General features: G+C 45.2%; 1 protein-coding gene across 1 annotated transcript in view; it reads left to right on the top strand.

Moving 5' to 3' along the window:
- The window catches only part of ADCY8 (adenylate cyclase 8), a 223,336-nt gene that overhangs the window by 179,680 nt on the left and 22,343 nt on the right, over positions 1 to 21,313 (top strand). The window contains exons 12-13 of the mRNA XM_026495400.3: positions 3,221 to 3,393; positions 12,469 to 12,547. Coding sequence (XP_026351185.1) covers positions 3,221 to 3,393; positions 12,469 to 12,547 — 252 coding nt within the window. The remainder of the gene's footprint in view (positions 1 to 3,220; positions 3,394 to 12,468; positions 12,548 to 21,313) is intronic.

The raw sequence follows: 21,313 nt of genomic DNA, 5'->3' as shown, positions 1-21,313 counted from the left end.
GCACAGACTTCGCAGCAGAACATAACAAGAGTTTTTGCAATGTGGCTTTGCCTCCTATCTCTGCCCTGCCACACCTCTGACCCCCCCAATGCTCAGGGCCCATTCCGGGGGCACTCAAGAAGCTGTGGAGCTTCCGAGTTCCTGGGCTCACTTAAAAGAACACAGAGACTATTGGTCGTTTGACAGAAATTTAGTCATTGTGTTGGGTCCAGCATCCTCCTAAGTTATAGGAAATATGCAATTTATGGGTCCAGAGGCAGCTGAAAGAGAGGTTTTCACAAAGTCATAACACTTCTGTAGCTTCCTGCTCCTCTCCGTTTCCTGGTCCCGCTCCCACTCTTCATTCAAGCTAGAAAAGAGACAGAGGAAAAGCTCCTGATGTTATTTATCCAGGTCTCATGGCTTTAATGTCCTATGGTTTACAGCATCACCATAAGGTTCAACCTTACACTTTATTTATTTATTTTTTAAAGATTTTGTTTATTCATTCGACAGAGATAGAGACAGCCAGCGAGAGAGGGAACACAAGCAGGGGGAGTGGGAGAGGAAGAAGCAGGCTCCTAGCGGAAGAGCCTGATGTGGGGCTCGATCCCATAACGCCGGGATCACGCCCTGAGCCGAAGGCAGACGCTTAACCGCTGTGCCACCCAGGCGCCCCCAACCTTACACTTTAAAGCAGAAAGTCCCCTCAACTGTGCAAGGCAGTGAACAAGGTGGTTCCTTTCAGTGGAATGGAGGGGGACAGCAGTGCTGCCAAGAGCACACTAACACAGTCGGTTGAGGCAACACAAAGAAAAAGATACATCAATCCATTGTGCAAACGTGGGACTGTATTTAAATACTATGACTTCAGATGTCTTGGCAGACAAAGAAGGAGGGCAACTCATTTGAAACATACCTGCCTGCCAATGTTACTAGCTCTCTTTATGATTAATTATGTGGTTCTTGGATATACCCAAGGCATTCATTCTATAGATGTGTTCCTTTGTACCTTTGAGTCCATGTCATTCTATCCTCCTGTAATGTTCTTCCTACCCCTTTTCTGTCATGTGAGTCCTATCCATCCTTCACATCCAGTTCAAATCCACCTGTCCCATAAATCCTCCTCCAAACTCGTGTTCCTTCTGCCCCTGCGTTCCATCACATTTGATCACATTGCTGGCAGAGCACATCCCACAGGATGTTGGCGTTGGTCTCTCCATGTCATCTTCACATCTTAGACCACAGAATGTGGTCCAGGCCAGCTCTCACCTTGGAATTCCCAATGCTTAGCAACATGCCTTGATTGCAACAGCCACTCAGCAAATCCTTATTACACTTCCTAAACTTAACCATTGTGCCCTCATAAAGTTTTGCTCAAGGGCATAATCATCTTGACAGCTTTGATTTAATACATGATTCATAATTTGCATTGACAAAACCGTGCACAACCCTTCATTATGATGCAGATAACAATGAAACAAGACCCTTCGGGTCTACCCACTTCTCTTCTATCTGCTAAAATGATGGCTTCAAGGCATCAAGATGAGTTACCTGAAAATCTTGCCAAGGAAAGATCTTAAAGGGGAGTGAAGAAAGCTCATCGTCCATTGAGACGTGGATGCAATTGGATTTACTAAGAAAAAAAGACAAAAATCAAGGGTACAGACCCAGGGGTCTTTAGGGATAGGGCCCCTGCTTTATTCATTCCCGAGTCCACCACATGCACGATAAAGGCACCAGGCCTGGCCCTCGTGGGGTCTCATCAGGGTGCTGTCCACATTCGTTGATATCATTGTCGAAAGTGTACATTAATGAGTCGGTTTGACTTAGGAACTCAATAAATGTGTCTTCCAGAGTTGCTCGGAGATTTCTAGAAATTCTTGAGGTCTCCTCTGCCTATCCAGAAACTGTTTTTCTGTAATAAGAGAGAGGAGACAGCCAGTTGCTACAGAGAGCCATGCATAAGGGGCCTGCAGTGGATTTTAGGGACTATCCAGCTTAGTGTGCCCACTGCAGTCACACGTACGTGGACAGATTGCTTCCCAGTGGCCTAGGCGCCATTTTCCAGTTGTGGGAATTTGAACAATTCACCTAAGCTCTGTGAGCTTCAGTCTCTTCGCCTGTAAAGTGGGAATTATGATTCCCATCTTGGCCAGTTATTTTGAAAATTACCAGAGAACCAAGTGGGCCTTGATAACGCGACTTTTATTCTTTTTTCCCACTGGAGAGTCCAAATCCAAACCTGCCATCCAGAGTGAGACAGTGGGCTGCTTCTGTAAGGGAAAGAGGCTGGGGAGCCTCCTACAAAAGGCTGAAATCTAGCTGGGCAGACTGGGCTGTGGGGGCCGCACCAGGATTCCAGCTTGATTGGGGCCAGTTTGGCCTTTAGAACAGCTGCCTCTTCTACAAGGAGATAGATCTTCTCCTGGGTGTGGGCAGTGCTAGGGAGGTGTGAGGCCCTTTCCAGGGCACCTGGAAATGCTCACTAAGGCTTCTCTGAGGAGAGGACGCTTGTCCGAGAAGCGAGGCTTAGTCCCATGGATGCGCTCTGAGCAAGAGGCCACGGGATACAGAGCATGGAGGCCCAGGAGAGTTGGGAAACAGCCGTGCGAGATGCAGGTGGACCGCGAGGCTGAAGCGTGTGTTGGGTTTGGAAAGTGAAGGGAAATCTGCTCCGTGCTGGCCTCGTGAGCTTCTCGCTCAGAGAGGACAACATTTGAGGGAATGGTGAGCCACGAAAGGCCTTCAGGCTGAGGCGTGGCATGATGAGGTCTGTGTTTTAGAAATTCTGGAGAGAGAAAGACCGTGTGTGTTCAGTGGGGGTTGGGGGCTGCAAGCAGACTGAGCTGTCGGAAACTGTTCTGGAACCAGGACAGAAAATGCTCAGGAGGGGAGGGCTGCCTGGATGTGAGCTCTCGGAAGGAAGTGGAGGCTACAGACTTAGGGTGGCCTGGCCGTGGAGTGTGGGGAAGAGAAAGGCAGCAAAGAAGAGACTGAGGGTTCTTTGGCTTAAGGCTGGTGTAAATGGTCCCCAAAGGCCAGGGAACAGAGGCTCAGGAGGTGGGAAGGAAGTGATGAGTTCTGTTGGAGGCCTGTTGAACTTGAGGGCAGCCTGAGGTCTCCAAACCGAGGTGCTCAGCCGCCACCTGTGTCAGGAGACCCACAGGCACCTGTGCTGGGGGAGTGGCCCTCCCACATTCCTGTTGGGTCTGACCACCTGGCCTCTCTCTGTTTCCAGTACTTCGTCTTCACCGGGGTGCTGGCCATGGTGACCTGTGCGGTTTTCCTCCGCCTGAACTCTGTCCTGAAGCTGGCCGTGCTGCTGATTATGACCGCCATCTACGCCCTGCTCACCGAGACCATCTACGCGGGCCTCTTCCTGCGCTACGACAACCTGAACCACAGTGGAGAGTAAGTGCCACCATCACATGCTCGGAAGTGCCCAGCTCCCAGCGGGAAATGGAGCCCTTGGGAAGATGATTGAGATGGCGTCCCCAGCACTTGGGGACCATTGGATGGTGACTTCTGTTTCTCAGCTCAGGCGCTCGCTAGCTGACAAGTCTGGGCGAGATCCCTCCTTTTCAGTTTTAAAGTTTGGAGTGAATAGGAACTAAAGAGTAGCTCCGGTCTCCTCCCTCCAAACCTAATCATTGATGATTTCTTCCAGTTTATCAGCTCCGAGATGCGGAGGGTCTGATTCTAAATTGGCTGTGACGCTATTAGTAGTAGCAGCCACTGTGCATGGACCACGGACTGTGCTCCTTGCCCTGGACTACTCGTGAAATACAGCCAAGTACAAAAAATAATGTCTCAGCCTAGATTTCTCGGAACAGAGCCGGAGACAAGGCAGAAAGGCCAGCACAGCTCCAGGGAAGTGAAAGGGAGGGGAAGAGGTCGGGAGGCAAACGCAAGCTGACGTGGTTTTGTGGCCACATGGGTCGTGAAGAGATTGAAAGGAGCCACTCAGGGGCGCCTGGGTGGCTCAGTCAGTTGAGCGTCTGCCTTCGGCTCAGGTCATGATCTTGGGGTCCTGGGATGGAGCCCCAGGCCGGGCTCTCTGCTCAGTGGGGAGCCTGCTTCTCCCTCTCTCTCTGCCTGCCGCTCCCCCTGCCTGTGCTCTCTCTCTTTCTCAAATAAATACATAAAATCTTATAAAAAGGAAGAAAGAAAGAAAGAAAGAAAGAAAGAAAGAAAGAAAGAAAGAAAGAGAGAAAGAAAAGGAAAGGAAAGGAAAAAGAAAGGAACCACTCAGTTGAAATGTCTCTGGATAGGCAGTGAAATGGGGAAAGATGGCTCAGGACACAGAAAGAGAGAGAAATTTCTCTACTGGCTCCATACCTTTCCTGTCTCTCGTAAGTCACAGCTCGGTCTCTGGATGAACTTCCTGGTGACAGCCCGTGGCCCCTCACACAGCCCCACGGGCAAGCCAGACCCCACGCCTGCAACATGGAGCTTCACCTGAGCCAGAAGTGGCAGAGGCGACGGGCCTCAGGTGTGGGAAGCACAGGGCTAACTGAGACCACAGGAAGGGGCCCACCGAAGGAGAAAAAGATGAGGCAGAGATTGTCCAAAAAGCCTCAGAAAATGTGCTGGATACTAATCATATGAACATCTGTGAACCAACTGCTGGAAATAAACAATGTTAATAATGAGTTATATTTACTTCTGCATTTTTTAAGATTTATTTATTTATTTTAGTGAGAGAGAGAAAGCAAGAGTGGGAGGGGCAGAGGGAGAGGGAGAGAGAGAATCTCAAGCAGACTCCACGCTGACCATGGAGGCTAACCTGGGGCTCGATCTCACAACCCTGAGATCACGACCTGAGCCGTAATCAAGAGTCAGAAGCTTAACCAACAGTGCCACCCAGGCGCCCCTACTTCTGCATTTTATTTTATTTTTTCACTTTTGGATTCTTCTATTTTTTTTTAAGTTTTTACTTAAATTCCAGTTAGTTAACATACAGCTTAATGTTAATTTCAGGTGTACAATGTAGTGATTCAACACTTACATACAACACCCAGTGCTCATCACAAGTGCACTCCTTAATCCCCATCACCTATTTTTTTTTCATTTTTTCTTCTCTTTCTACAAAGAGCCAATTTCTAATGCACTTAAGTGTATCCTTCCCATCCATGTTTTTTTATATATATTTAGTTTTGTCTATATTATACATTACTTATAAAATTGTTTCGGCATCATGCAGTACTGCATTTCTTAGATGCATGTAGGTTGATATCCACAGATGTAATTCTGCAGACTGCTTTCACAGTCTGCAGCTGTAATATGTTCTGATTGCATAATATGAAGGTGCCAAAATATATTTATCCTCTGACCTAATAATAGACATTCAGGCTGTTAGCAGTTTTCCCTACTTAAAAAAAAATGCTTCAGTGACCATTATTGAAAATGTCTCCTGGAACTTCTATCTTGTTTTTTTTTATAATAATATTTTTTATTATATTATGTTAGTCACCATACAGTACATCCCTGGTTTCTGATGTAAAGTTCGATGATTCGTTAGTTGCGTATAACACCCAGTGCACCATGCAATACGTGCCCTCCTTACTACCCATCGCCAGCAGTCTTCCATCTTGTATCTAAAAGCAAACTTGCTGGATTGTAAGATATTCGTATTTTCCACTTTGTACAGTGCCAAATTGCTCTCCAATGTGCTTAAAACAATTTCCCTTTCACAAGCGATGGTCCTGTTGCTCCTTATTCCCACCCCACCCTTGTTAGACTTTTCAAATTCTTATCAAATTTATGGGTGTGAATTTTGTCTCATTGCTTTCATTGGTACTTCCTGGATCATGAGTAAGTTTATGCATTTTTGTTTGTTGGTTGACCATTTGGATTTCCTTTCAGGTGAACTGTCAAGGTCATATCCTTTGGCTGGTTTTCTGTTAGGTTGTTTGCCTTTTTCTTACTGGATTTGGGAGGGTTCTTTATAAATTCTAGATGTTAATTTATGTCTGTTACGCATGTGCGTCCGACACTTTATATACATTACCCTGTTTGACCCTCACAGCAACCACCCGAAGAACACAGGCTCAGAAAGGTGAAACAGTTTTCCTGGTGCCCATGGCCAGTAACAACCAGATCTGGAGTCAAACTCAGGTCATCCTGGCTCCAAAGTCCGCCCTTGTCAATGCTGCACACACTTCCTCCAAGTCAAGCTGAAGAATCTCTCCCGATACGCCCAGGGTTCAAAGAAAGTCAAAACAGCTTCAAATTAGGTAAAATGGTTAGTGGCAACAGGTGTTGCCATGGCCAAACAGAGCTCGAAGAGATATACTAGCAAAATAAGCCACATTTGTGGTAACAATGAAATCAAACGAACCGGCCAGGGCTTTGGCTTCAAACCCAGAGTCCGTTCCCTTAGGAAGTCACTTCCCATCTCTGGACCGCAGTTTGCCCGTCACTGTCTTCTATCCCAGGGCTGTGTGAGGCTCATATGTGCCTGGTACATAGCAGGTGATCAGTCAGAGTGCATTCCTAGCCCCTCCCTCCTTCTTCGGAGAGAGGTTTATTAGTTCTGAATTCTGTTATGAGGTCTTCAGGAAGAGCTTGTAGTGAAATTGTTCGTAGGCTTGTGAACGTGAACACAATCCCAAGCTCACTGCTGCTGACTTTGGAGTGTTTTTCTCAGCTTCTTCCTGACTCAAGGTCAATTATTGGCGAGTCTCATATTGACTCACACTTTGCTATGCACAGAACTAAACTAATAAGGAGCAGAAGAGCTCGTTCAGCCCTCTCGTCCGCTGCATTATAAATCAGCAGGTCAGTGGCCATGGTGCGTCCAGTTGGCAGCCACAGCCTGCTCGTGCTGTCGGGGAGTTAGCCCACACTTTAGGAGCTCACCTTGGTTCAGCGGCACTCTGCTGGTTGTACCTGGGGGTCAGGTACCCCTGTAACGCAGAGTGCGAAGAACCTTCCACCGGCAGCCTGGCTACATCTCCAGCGAGATGGTCCCGGATAGTTTAGACCAGTATCTCCCAGTCTGCTCTGGAGGCCCCGCACAACAACTTCACGTCTCAGCAGATGACGCTGAGCCCAAAACGGGAGAGGCACCCTCTCCCTCAGTATCTTATCAGTCCCTGGAGATTCATCTTCCTCCGCATACCTTGTGGGGAAGCACTCTATCACAACACGTGTGAGTACAAGTTTGGGAGTTAAGGGGCTGAGGTTCCAGCCCCAGCTCTGCCATCAGCCAGCTGTGTGATCCAAAGAGAATTCATGAAAAGTGACGATCTCTCAAAGCACAGATTTTCTCATCTGTAAAGTGGGGGTAATAACCGCTCCTACGTTGTAGGAGTATCCTAGAGATCAAATGTGATCATGGAAGCTTAGCACAAGGCCTGGCACAGAACAAGCACTTGATTAATACTAACAATTATTATTCCACATGTCCCTTCAATGCCATAAATGTTGCTGTTCTAGAAAGATCTAGAAAGATCCTCACTCTCATCTCTGGGCTGCTGTTACCTAACTGATCTCCCAGCCTCCACTCTCGATGCACCCCTCTGAAAGCCATCAGAGCCATCTGGTCGACTCATTATCATTATCCTTTTTAAAACCCTGAAGGGGCTCCAGGGCACCTGGGTGGCTCAGTTGGTAGAGCATCTGACTCTTGATTTTGGCTCAGGTCATGATCTCAGGGTTGTGAGATCAAACCTTGTCAGTCTGTACACTCAGCAGGGAGTCTACTTGGGATTCTGTCTCTTCCTCTGTCTCCCTCCCATCCCCCGCTTGTTCTCTCTTTCTCTCTAAAAATAAGTAAATTAAAAAAAAAAAAACCCTTACGGGGTTCTTTATTGCCTCTAAGAAGCTAAAAATTCAATCTGCTTCTCAACGACTTCACGAGTCTCCCTGGTCTGGCCCCCGTGACTCCTCCAATCTTTCCTCCCGCAGCTCCCAAGACCAGCACATATATATCCTGTGTTCTAGCCATGGGAAACCATGCTGTTTACCTACCCAGTGAGCGTCTGCACATTCCCCTGCCGGATGCATCCATCTCCCTGACTACTTCCAACCCATCCCTCTCAAGGTCCCACTCAAGGACAGTAAAGCCCTCTCTGATCATCTCTCATCCTCTAATCTGTGCACATCATCTTTAATCATTGCCCTTCTCTCTGTGTGTTGCAAGCATTAATTTTCACGTCTTCCTCTTCCATTGGAGTAGGAGCTTTTGAGGGCAAGGACCATTACTCATGCTTGAATTTTGGCACTTAATAGAGTATCTGGCAGCAGGTGTCCAATTAAAAATTTGTTGAGTGAAACATTAAATAAATGACTGACCGAAAGAAGCATTAACTCCTTGGGAATCATCTTACACCATTGAATCACAGCAAGCTAAGTGTCATCTCTCCACAACCTCTATGATTATTGCTCCCCATCACCCTGAAACCAAGTGTTCCCCATCCCGTAAGCACTTACCTGTCCCACCTTTGCTAGGCCCTGCAGATTCACAGATGAATAAGACATTATTTCCAACTCCAGGGATCTTTGGGGCAAGCAATTACAAGTAAGTGCCTATAGTAGCTGCTGAGAAAGTGACCACTCAGATGTAGATTGACAGCCAGGCTTCACCATTCACTAGATTGGTGAACTAGAATGAGTCATTGAACAACTGAGCCTCAGTTTCTTCTTTCCTGGAATAGGGCTAATAGTATCTTGTTCGTTGATATGACAATTAAAGAGGAACATATATGGAAAGTGTTATTATAGGTATGGCATAAGATCAGCACTTAGCAAATGTAGTCATTAGCATGACAACAGAATCAAGCATCATCCATACTGGCTGGTTTATTTTGAGTTTCAGAAGGGGAAATGGGAACTAATAGCTAAACTAGGAATTTGGCATCAGGTGCACAAATGGCCAAAGCTCTGAACTTGGTGCTTGAGATATGAATGCACATCCGGCCTCTGATAAGAATCAGCTGTGTGAACTTGGGCAAGTAGCTTCTCCCTGGTCCCCGATCTTAAATCTATAAAATAAAAGCCATGCAAGGGATAATACGTTATCTATTATACACATAGTATGGAATAGAATGGATCCACCCAACTTGCATTATAAAGTATTTAATTACATGGAATTATTTTCATAATATATACTAAGTATAGAAGTAGGTTAACAAAAATAGTATGAACCATATAGTCCGAAATTTATAAACATATTTTTGCATGGAGAAAAAGGAAATGACATTTAGTTGGCTCCAAAATATTTTTAAAAGATTTACTTATTTATTTTAGAGAGAGAGAAAGAGAGAGAGAGGATGATTTGGGGGAGAGACAGGGAGAGGGAGAAGGAGAGGGAGAGGGAGAGGGAGAGGGAGAGGGAGAGAAATCCTCAAGCAGACTCCCCCTGAGTGTGGAGCCTGACTCGGGGCTGGATCCCAGGACCCTGAGATTATGACCTGAGCCAAAATCAAGAGTCAGATGCTGAACCCACTGAGCCAGCCAGACGTCCCTGTTTAGCTCCTAAAAAGTAACCATTGTTTTCTCTGGGTGGTAGGCATAAGGACAATTTTTATTTTCTTATTTGTGAATATGTATTAGCTTCCAGATTTACCACAATTAGCATAAATACTTCTGTAATGAGTAACATTCAAATTAAACATTAATTTTTATGAGACATCAGATAAGATGCTCTCTAAAGACTGTTATAGCCCTCGAGAATTGACATTATTCTACGTGTCTTCACTTAATTATGTGCCTTTCTGTTAGCATAGAGAGATGGTCGTATTAATTCTGTGATTTCATTATTATAAATATATTAGTTCAAAATGTCCCTGGTTTTAAGTCTGCGCCACCCAATATCAAGCAAAGTGTTATAATTTCATACACATTTTGGTCATTTGGCTCTCTTGGAAGTTCTTCAAAGACTCACAGTAGCTATTAGAAAAAAAAATTCCTTCTAAATTCAAATGACAGTTCTTTTTGGATGTTCCTTGGCCTGGCTGACTTTCTACGCATATTTTGCCATCTTGACTCCGGCCATAATTTTTCCAGGTGAAATAGAGCTTAAAGACTAAGAAACTGTTCATAATAATTTCCTCGTACTTTTATTCTGAATCTGGCCAACTCTTTATGTTGGGTCAACCACCACTTTCCAGAGGTATTTGTGTTTTCCCTTGCGAGTGTGTTGTGAGTGATACGTTACCGGACTTCCAGAAGTCATCTACGTCACAAAGAAAAGGCTGTCAGAAGTGCCTGGGAGAGCAGATGAGGGCGGTGGAAGGATGTGTGAAGGAGGGCTTTGTTTCAAGCATCACCACCAGGAGCAAGAAACAGTGTCAGCAGCTTTCCAACCATCTAGCTAAGCAAGATACGTGCCCCATACCTATACCTATACAGCCTGTCCTGTCTTTTCCTCCTGAAGTCTTACCAACCTTGAAGACTCAGCTCCTGTGTTCCCAGAACACCCATCCTGGGTTACTTTCCCTTCCCATGTGTTCCCATGGCAACAAGGACGTACTTTTACAATGGAGCGTACTGTGTTATGAACTTATCTATCTGTCTGGTTCTCTCCTTTCCTGGACTGTTTTGAGGGCAAAGACGATGTGCCTTCTTCATTCTCTTCATCCCAGCATGTGCCTGGCGCACGGTAGCGCTCAGTAATTATGTGCTGCACTGGGGCTATAGACGACAGACACAATAATGACTACCATCTATTATTAGCATCTTATCTCCAAGGAAAAGCAGATGGGACTAGGGATTCACAAATCTGAATCTTGCGCCAGCCTGCAGACGTCCTGGTCCCCTGGGTCCCAGTATGCACAAGAGCTCCCCAAGGGAAAGCAAGTTTCCGTTCCTGAGTTCTTGTGCTATCTGCAGATCTGGACTGGGCCCACCCTGGATCAGCTGGGAGGGTCTTTGACAGAAAGCTAGATGAGACGCTGGGCTTGGCAGCGGGGTTCATGCTCCCAGTTCCTGAGCCCAGGGCTACTCTTGCTCATCTCCAGTGAGGAGAGAAAAGGGAAAGCTGGAGAGCACCTGGATGGAGCCATATCAGTGTTCACTCTTTCTCCCCCCCACTCCCACCTACACACTGCATCCCCTCTTTGATGGCCCCTTTGTGTCCTGAAGCCTCATCAGAGTTAGGTCACTACTGAGTATATGTGTGCTTGTGATTGGGAAACAATAAAACAGAGAGTGACGTGGCCAGTTTTAGTGACACAGAATATTCCAGTGACCGTGTTGGAAATAGATGGTGGAGGGCAATGCAGGGGGCTACTGAAAGTCGTGGTGGCTGGACTCAGGTGCTGGTGGTAGAGACAGAGAGAGTGGAAGAGAGTGGAAGGTGTATTTGGGTGGAAGAACAGACACTATTTGGATATTGGAGTGGTGAGGGCTGCCTCGTAGGTTTGCTTTTGTATTAGGCTCAAGCACAGGGGTGAGTGGATGAGGGGGCAGCCCCCGAGATGAAGAAAGGGTGGAGGAAGAACAGAAGGTAATGGAGAGCAAGTCCCAACATCCCTAGAGACAATTTGTCTAAAACTTTTTAATTTTGAGTTTTCTTCATTAGCCTCCAGAAGCCTGTCAAGGGGACTGTTTATTTTCACAAATCGCCTGTGTCTGTATTCAAAGTCCACTGTTGCTCCCTCCAAACCCTTGGCCTCTTGGCCTAGCTTGTCCTGAGAATGGCTTCGCGCTGGGCTGAAATGAAACAGAGAACACATTGGAATCAAACAAAGGTCTCCCTGGAACTGAATTCCTTAGATGACAGAAAGTCACATCAGTGTTTAAACACCCACTTACCCATCTTCAGCTGCCCTCCAGCGTGATCTCTGGGAAAGCCCAAGATAGGCCAGACCAGCGACCCCTCAGCTTGTGCCCCAACAAGGACTGTGAGTGGAGCATTTGGTGGGGGGGAGGGGTCATTCCAGGAGGAGATGATGCACAGGGAACAAAGGCTTTGTTGAAATGGGGACTATAACAGTGCCTGACTCATGGACTTGATACAAGAATTTAAAACATTGATAGAAGAATTAAAGCAGCGTCCAACTCATAGAACTGATTTAAGAACGTAAGTGAAAGCAGTTAGAACAGAGACAGTCACATCATCAGCCCCATGTACCTGTCCCTTAAATAGAATAACATCGAGACAAAAAGGAAGGGATCCTGGTCTTCATGTGGGTTTTTGTGATGAGAAAGTTACAAAACTCTTTGAAGTCCGGAAGTGTTCTGCAAAGGGGAATTTTTTTCTTTTTTTAATCAATGTGAGTGTCTTATTGAGATGCTAGACTCTAGATTCGTCCACCAGGTGCGACCACAGTGACTTCATACTCTGGAGAATCAACTGATTTCTGAATCAGGCCATGTGGAAACCCTCAGACAGCAGCCCCTATCACCTAGTTGGTGCTTAGGAGATACTCCCTCCTTTCTGTTTACCCCGCTCCCTTCTGAGCCCGGTCTCCTAATGAGTCTCCTTGAGGTCCCTCCATGGATGTAACCTCGCCCCATTTGCCTTTCTTCTTTCAACAGAGATTTCCTGGGGACCAAGGAGGCGTCACTGCTCCTGATGGCCGTGTTCCTCCTTGCCGTGTTCTACCATGGACAGCAGGTAATCCAACACTTCGCTCTAACTCCCTTCCACTACCCGGCATTTCCCATTGCCATGAAGCTGACCTACGAGGCCTCTGCTCTTCCGTGCAGCAAATGACCCATCAGCTGCTTGCAGAAAGTGGTGATTCTTAACGAATCGATTCCTAATAAAGACCACCTAATAAAAAACTAAGCTGGAGAAGATGATTTGGCAAGCTAAGTGGTTTTAATGCTTTTCACGTATATCTCTTTCAAAGAGATCATTACTATGAAAACAAAAACAAGAACAAAACTTGCAATTTCTGCCTGATGCAAACCAGGATCTCTCCCAGTTCCATTATTGCCTGCATAAAGTCATTCCTGGAGAAGTTGTGTGCTGGGCTAGGGAACCATGCAGGTGTGAGGACCAGCTGAGCCAGGGTCCTAATCCAGCCTCTGACTCTCAGTATGTGGCCTTAAGCAAGTCGCTTGTCTCCCTGAATTTAGAGGTCTTCCTCGGGTGCAAAATAGGATGGTAACACCTGAATCGGGCTGTTTTGAAGACTCACTTGAGATTATCACGTGCAGCATTTTGCACACTGCCTTACATAAGCGTAGGAAGTGCTCCTTATTTGTCTCAAGCAGATGAAGTGCCTAAAGTGTATCGATGCCACTTCCCTATGCCCTGCTGGGATCTGGGGTGGGCGCTGTGGATGGCTCCGTATAAAACCCCATCCCTGGCCCCAAAGGTACCAGTCTCCTGGAGGAGAGCAGACCCTAAATAATGCAGTGAGGGGCCTGCTATGTGGGGGTCAGGCTGTGCAAGGACTTCAAGAATTGGAGGGGCAAGAATTTATTCTGCATGGGAGTGTGATACGAGGCTTCGCCCCAGGGGGTTTACCTGCTGTGGCCAGTAGGACACCTCCATGCGGACTCAGACCGTGAATGCGGTGGTGTTCATCAACTGGGGACATTTTCTCTCCCCGGTAGAGCCAGGCCCTGCCAGCTTCCCTGCCCTGCCCTGGATCCTGGTCCATCTTTCTTTGGTCTGCATGCACTTCAAAAAAAGTAACCAGGAAAGGAGAAAAACAAAACAGGAAGACTCTTAGCTACAGCAGAAATAGAAACATAGTGCTGAGAAATCACCATGGAAACAGGGAGGTAATCAACCCTGAGAAACCCTGAAACAGCCCCAAACCCCGAGAACCTAGAAATACATACGAAGTGATGTGTAATAAGGGGGGACGGTAACATGTCGTCAAAGGGCAGAAAGAAATAAAATGACTTGACGAGGGGGAAGAATTCGTGGGTATCAGGTTCCTACTCTGTGCCTCTATTATCTATATCATCCTCCCAACAACCCGGAATGATAGTTACCAGCAATCCTATTTTACAGATGAAAAAGTCATGCTACTCATCTAGTCGGTGGGAGAACCAGAATTCAAACCCAGATCTTTTTCCAAAGCCCACCCTTCCGACTTCTCTGCACTGGAGAAAGAAAGAAGTTAACATACTAACACAATGGCCCTGGGCACTCAGTCTTGCAGTGTGACTTTGGTTTGGTTTTGAATTTGAACTGAATTCATGGCAAAATGATAAACCAAATGTCAAAATCTAGCCATTTCCAGAATTCCTGTATTTAGGTATTTCTGGCTGGCTGTCAGAGCTGGGGTCCTACCTTCCGTATCTAGATGGCTTTTAGTTACAGAGGAGAACTCTGTAGTCTGACATGCAAACAGCAATCCATCCCAGGGCTATGACGATGAAATCAGACAAGGCGATCCTACAGAGAAACATACCCACCCTCCAGCCCCCAGGTGTGAAACTGACGAATGAGCACCCCCCACCCCGAGATAACTTAAGAGAGAGCAAGTTCAGAGTGAGGGTGCTTATTCCAAAATAGGAAGGACTCCTTTCTCCTCTGTCACCTGAAGAAATTATTTTGTGCCCCGGCAATGCCCCTTCCTCAATCCTCTTTAAACATTCTGATTCAATTTGTTCTACCCTCTGTGTGTCCTGGAAAACAGACAACCTAACCCTGTTAAGATTATGCATAAAGTAAGAGTATATTTGTGCATAGTGACGATCTGAGTGTTTAAGTGGCATCTGATATGTCTCCTTATTTTAAACTTCAAAAGGCTCCAAAATTACATAATCACATCCCATAATGGTAGCAGTTACAGGTCTATAGGCTTTGGAGTGGGGGAGAAGGATTCAAACCCCAACTCTTCCACTTAGTGGCTATGCAACCTTCAGCAATTTACTTAACTCTCTGAGTCTGCATTTTCTCGCCTATAAAATGGGTATGCTAATAACAGATTCTACCTCATAGGGTTGATATAAGATTATATGAGAATATAATTGTAATATACTAATCCCAGTGGTTTGCACATAGAATACGTTTTCCTCAAAAATCGTAAGCTATGAATGCTTTACTTTGAAAACAGGCCTCTGAGACAAACAGGGAAAGTATCGTTATGCATCTGGTCCCAAGTCACGGAGGTCGTAAAGCCAATGAGGGACACCAGCTAGAAACAGGAATCTGAAACTTCTGGGTCTGTTCTCTCCCCACCGCTTGCCCCTGCCTCTCTTTGTTTTTTGATTGTGTGTGTTTTTTTTTTAAGATTTTATTTATTTATTTGACACAGAGAGAGACAGCCAGCAAGAGAGGGAACACAAGCAGGGGGAGTGGGAGAGGAAGAAGCAGGCTCCCCACAGAGGAGCCTGATGCGGGGCTCGATCCCAGAATGCCAGGATCACGCCCTGAGCTGAAAGCAGACACTTAATGACTGAGCCACCCAGGCACCCCCTCGCCTCTCTTTGTGAAAGGAGTCTTTCTGCCTCACTTGCACACTTCGGTGTCCTCTGTCTACAGCACCTGTCAGGCTCCTATTTCTCTGAACCCAAGTCGGTCTAATCCTGGGTTGGCTACCTGCTTCCACCAGTTTCTCTTTGTGACTCAGAGGCCCTCAGTTTTTTTAAAGGTTGAATAATGCCTTCGATGCCTGGTACACCACAGCAGCCCTGTGGGAGCCTGTGTCATGAGACATCTCCAGAGGGACGGAGGGAGTTATGTAACTGAACACTTGGGAAATGTCATCTCGCACATATGTGTAAGTGTTATGCCATCCCTTCCTCCTCCTCCAAGCAGGTGAATGTTCTGAACGTTGGAGAGAGAGAGCAGTCAGGTGCCTGATGCCGTGCCTGGTTCCCTCGCAGCCCTGAGGTATGGGCTTTGCCTCAGAGGCTCCATTTATAGCAGAGGACTCTACATGTGGGCACAGAGATTCATCAGGTCTCCAGTCACTTACTTCCGGGTCAGATACAGACGGGCACCAGGACCGTGTGGCTTAGAAGGAAAGACCCAGGCATTAGAACCAAATATTCCCTTTTTTTTTTAGAAAGAGCATATGGGGCAGGGAGAGGGAGAAAGAGAAACCCAAGCAGGCTCCACACCCATCACGGAGCCCAATGTGGGGCTCCATCTCATGACCCTGACATCATAACCTGAGCCAAAATCAGGAGTCAGATGCTTAACTGACTGAGCCACCCAGGTGCCCCTAAACCAAATATTCTTAAATTTGAGTCTCAGCAATGTCACTGGGAGGATGGGTGACATCGAGAAACTCAAGTCCCTAGAGCTGCCATTTCTTTACCTGTAAAATGAGAAGGATAATAGTTCTCTACGAGGAGTTGGAGAACGGCTCCATGAGGTCAAGCACATAAAGAGCAGGGGTCAAGTCACAGCTTGGTGTCAGAATGCCCAGAGTTCAATGCCAGTCGCTATTGGTGAGCCCTTGGGCAATTGACTTTGCCTTACTGTGACTCCATTTCCTCACCTGTGAAATGGGAATAATAAAGTACTACCTTGTTGAGTCATGTGAGTAAATGAGCTTCAGTATATCGGATGTGCTTAGAACAGTGCCTGGTCCAAGACAAGAGCTGGGCGCTGTTAGCTCTCATTCTGTGCTAAGAGCCTGGCACAAAGCTTCTGAACAATATGTATTGGTTCCCTTGGTACTCTTCTCATACACCCAGTTCCTTAATGGTCTGGGGAAAATCAAGAAGGAGATTGCACTTCCAAATCAATCGACACTTCTTGAGCAAATGCGGAAGAATTTTCACTTCCAAAGCTTTTGTGTGCCTTCCGTGTGCCTTGCCTTCCTGTCCACGTCTGCTCTAACCACTGTGTTGAAATGATCTCTTTCCCTAACATGTTCCTCTGTCTTTCGTTTTTCTCCCTTCACTTCTGAGCTGAGAACAAATCAAAGGCAGAGACTGAGTTTCACGCGTTTTGTACGCCGAGCACTGTGCAGAGAGCAGGAGCGCTATATGCTAGATCTTTCGTAAACTGGAAAAGCTTACTTTCCTCTCCCAGGGATTGAAATAGACGATGCCTGCCTGCATGAGACTTGCTTTGTCAAGAAGCAGAGCGGTCCTCGGCTTGCAGTCTCCTTATGGACCTGCCTTCAGCGCAGTGACCAGACATCGCCTGGCTGAAATGCCAAGTGCGTTCTTAACTTGTAACAGGAAAATCCCGGCTGAAATCAACTCCAGGACTCCAGATTTCCCTCCCTGTGTTTCCGAGTTGAATTCAACCAGATGAAAGGGTTTCAATGGACAATGAATAAAAAATGATCCCCTGCTTCAAGCAAGCATGAGATAACAAAACGTTTCATTTGGATAAGAAAATACTGTCCTGCCACTTGACCAATGAAAATTTGATGCTGTTGAATCTGGAAGGAAAAAAGCTAAAGCACAGCCTTGATCTGACCTTACCCACTGCTGTCTTAAGTTGCAGTAGTATCTTATGAATCTATAGTTGAGACATTTCAGAATTCTTTTGCGTGCAGCATGTGATTCGGTCCATGTAGTAGATCCTCATAATAATCCATGCCTCTTGAACTAGGCGTGATGGGGATGATTATCCTTATTTTTTAGAAGGGGAACCAAAATACAAGAAGTTGAATGAGTTTCCCGAGGTCACACAACAAAACAGTCAAGACCAGCATTCTTCTGTGTAACGTGCTGCCACCGCTCATTTTTTGTTCTTAAGGAAAATCTCAAACATATATAAAAGTTTATGAGCTGGGGCGCCTGGGTGGCACAGTGGTTAAGCATCTGCCTTCGGCTCAGGACGTGATCCCGGCGTTCTGGGATCGAGCCCCACATCAGGCTCCTCTGCTATGAGCCTGCTTCTTTCTCTCCCACTCCCCCTGCTTGTGTTCCCTCTCTCGCTGGCTGTCTCTATCTCTGTCAAATAAATAAAATCTTAAAAAAAAAAAAGTTTATGAAATGCATAATAGTCTCACAACTTCAACAGTCATTAGCTCCTGTGTCTTTTCTCACCTCTCTCCCTATTCATTTTGCTCATTGCTCCTTCCCAATTATTTTGAAGCAAATTCCCGATGTCTTGTCATTTCCTCTGTGAATGCTTCAATATGCATCTGATTAATATAGAGAATGTTAACCTAATCACAACGCTATTAGGCATTTTAAAAAAGAAAATGGTATTTCTTTGACATTGTCAAGCCTCTAGGCACTGTTTTAATTTCTCAATTGGTTTATAATTCTGTTTTTAAGTTGGTTTATTTGATTTGGGTCACAAATAAAATCGCTGTATTGCTATTGGTTGAGAACTCTAAAGTCTGTTAATTTATAAGATTTCTCTCTATATCTTTTTTCTGGCAATTCTGTGAGAGTTGTGCAACTTCTATAAAGCTTCCCAGTTTAGAGTTTGTGGGTCGTATCCTCTCGGGGTGTTTAACACATTCCTCTGTCCATTGTTTTTCCTGTATTGGTAGTTACGTTTAGAAACTTGGTGAGATTCAGTTTCAGTTTTTTTTCTACAAAAATATGTTATTGTTGGTTTGGGAAATTACTTTTAACAGGCACGTACTATCTACTTATCTTTTTTGTCTGTTAGCAGCTATTGACAAGAATAGCCTCTATTCTTTTATTTTAGAGATGGTGATATCTCCCTTCTATCCGTAGTCCAGAAGTCATTAGCTAGAATACAGTGTGAAGGAGAGCTTTCTCCTCCAAGTACAGCTCATAAAGCAAAGGCAGGATCAATGCTTACTTCTTTCCCTGTAACTGCATTCCCCATAAGTTTCCCCGTCCGTCTGTCCCCAAGCACCATCCAGAGATGATCAGTGAGGTCGTGTGTCTTAAGTGTCATTGTGAACTGATGCATGTTACCATATTCCCTTGTTTCTATCCATTGCAGTCACTATCCTTATTAAGGCTCCATTTGTCACATCTTTTCACATGGGAGCCTATTCACGTAACCCCTGTCGTCTCTGGGGGTCTTCTTATTTTCTAGTGTAAAAAGATGGTCCAGGCTTGTATGTTTCCTGCCCTGAACCTCGGCCGTTTGTGCAAAGAGTACGAGGTCATTTTTGTAGAAATTGATATTTCAAAACCACAGTCGGGACACTGGGAATGCCCACCACGGCTACTAGATTTTCATTATTTCTAGCCTTTGTATCAGTGGGCCATGCTAGGAAATACGGACATACCATGAGTTCATAGTGATACTTACTGGCTTTTGGCTTAGACCCATGAATTTTATATCTGCATTTCCTTTTTCCCTTCCCAGAAATGCCAGTTCTCAGTGACACCAATACAATTACCCGTTTGCTTTATCCTGCAATTCACAAGAAGTAGTCTAAGAGTAATGATACAGACATACGACCTATAATGCAATTGTTGTAAATGGTTTTAAGATTCTTTTTGAGTTCTTTTTATTCTCAGAACGTTTCCCTCTACAAATGTATCATCAAATTATTGCCTTAAAGATATTTGGAATATCTCCTCTCAGTTTGGTTATACGCATAAATTCCTTTGTTTGTCTGTTTTTACAGAGTTTTTTTTTTATAATAACATTTTTTATTATATTATGTTAGTCACCATACAGTACATCCCTGGTTTCTGATGTAAAGTTCGATGATTCATTAGTTGCGTGTAACACCCAGTGCACCATGCAATACGTGCCCTCCGTACTACCCATCACCAGCCTATCCCATTCCCCCACCCCTCTCCCCTCTGAGGCCCTCAGTTTGTTTCTCAGAGTCCATAGTCTCTCATGCTTCATTCCCCCCTCTGATTACCCCCCCTTTCTTTATCCGTTTCTTCTCCTACCGATCTTCCTAGTTCTTATGTTCCATAGATGAGAGAAATCATATGATAATTGTCTTTTTCTGCTTGACTTATTTCACTTAGCATTATCTCCTCCAGTGCCATCCATGTTGCAGCAAATGTTGAGAACTCGTTCTTTCTGATAGCTGAGTAATATTCCATTGTATATATGAACCACAACTTCTTAATCCAGTCATCTGTTGCAGGGCATCTCGGCTCCTTCCACGATTTAGCTATTGTGGACAATGCTGCTATGAACATTGGGGTGCATATGGCCCTTCTCTTCACTAGGTCTGTACCTTTGGGGTAAATACTCAGTAGTGCAATTGCTGGATCATAGGGTAGCTCAATTTATAACTTTTTAAGGGACCTCCACACTGTTTTCCAGAGTGGCTGTACCAACTTGCATTCCCACCAACAATGTTGGAGGGATCCCCTTTCTCCACATCCTCTCCAACAATTGTTATTTCTGGCCTTGTCAATTTTTGCCATTCTAACTGGCGTAAGGTGGTATCTCAGTGTGGTTTTGATTTGAATTTCCCTGATGGCTAATGATTTTGAATATTTTTTCATGTGTCTGTTAGCCATTTGTATGTCTTCATTGGAAAAGTGTCTGTTCATATCTTCTGCCCATTTTTGATTTGTTTATTTGTTTCTCGTGTATTGAGTTTGAGAAGTTCTTTGTAGATCTTGGATACCAGTCTTTTATCCGTAGTGTCATTTGCAAATATATTCTCCCATTCCGTGGGCTGCCTCTTAGTTTTTTTGACTGTTTCCTTGGCTGTGCAGAAGCTTTTTATCTTGATGAAGTCCAACAAGCTCATTTTATCTTTTGTTTCTCTTGCCTTTGGAGATGTGTCATGAAAAAAGTTGCTGTGGCCGATGTAGAGGTTGCTGCCTATGTTCTCCTCTAGGATTTTGATGGATTCCTGTCTCACATCGAGGTCTTCATCCATTTGGAGTTTATCTTTGTGTATGGTGGAAGAGAGTGGTCAAGTTTCATTCTTTTGCATGTAGCTGTCCAATTTTCCCAGCACCATTTATTGAAGAGACTGTCTTTTTCCCACCGGATGTTTTTTCCTGCTTTGTCAAAGATTAGTTGCCCAAAGAGCCGAGGGTCCATTTCTCAGTTCTCTATTCTGTTCCATTGGTCTATGTGTCTGTTTTTGTGCCAGTACCATGCTGTCTTTGTGATCACAGCTTTGTAGTACAGCTCGAAATCCGGCATTGTGATGCCCCCAGCTTTGTTTTTCCTTTTCAACAATTTCTTGGCGATTCGGGCCCTTTTCTGGTTCCACACAAATTTAAGGGCTGTTTGTTCCAGTTCTTTGAAAAATGTCATTGGTATTTTGATCGGGATAGCATTGAAAGTGTAGATTGCTCTGGGTAGCATGGACATTTTAATATATTAATTCTTCCGATCCATGAGCATGGAATATTTTTCCATCTTTTTGTGTCTTTTTCAATGTCTTTCAAGAGTGATTTGTAGTTTCTAGGATATAGATCCTTTACGTCTCTGGTTAAGTTAATTCCGAGATAACATGATTTTTGGTACTATTGTAAATGGAATGGATTCCCTAATTTCTCTTTCTTCAGTCTCATTGTTCATATATAGAAATGCAACTGAGGGGCGCCTGGGTGGCACAGCGGTTAAGTGTCTGCCTTC

Source organism: Ursus arctos, unplaced genomic scaffold, assembly GCF_023065955.2.
Source record: "Ursus arctos isolate Adak ecotype North America unplaced genomic scaffold, UrsArc2.0 scaffold_6, whole genome shotgun sequence".
NCBI lineage: Eukaryota > Metazoa > Chordata > Mammalia > Carnivora > Ursidae > Ursus > Ursus arctos.
Note: the sequence above shows the minus strand (reverse complement) of the source record. Positions and strands in the feature narration are given on the sequence as shown.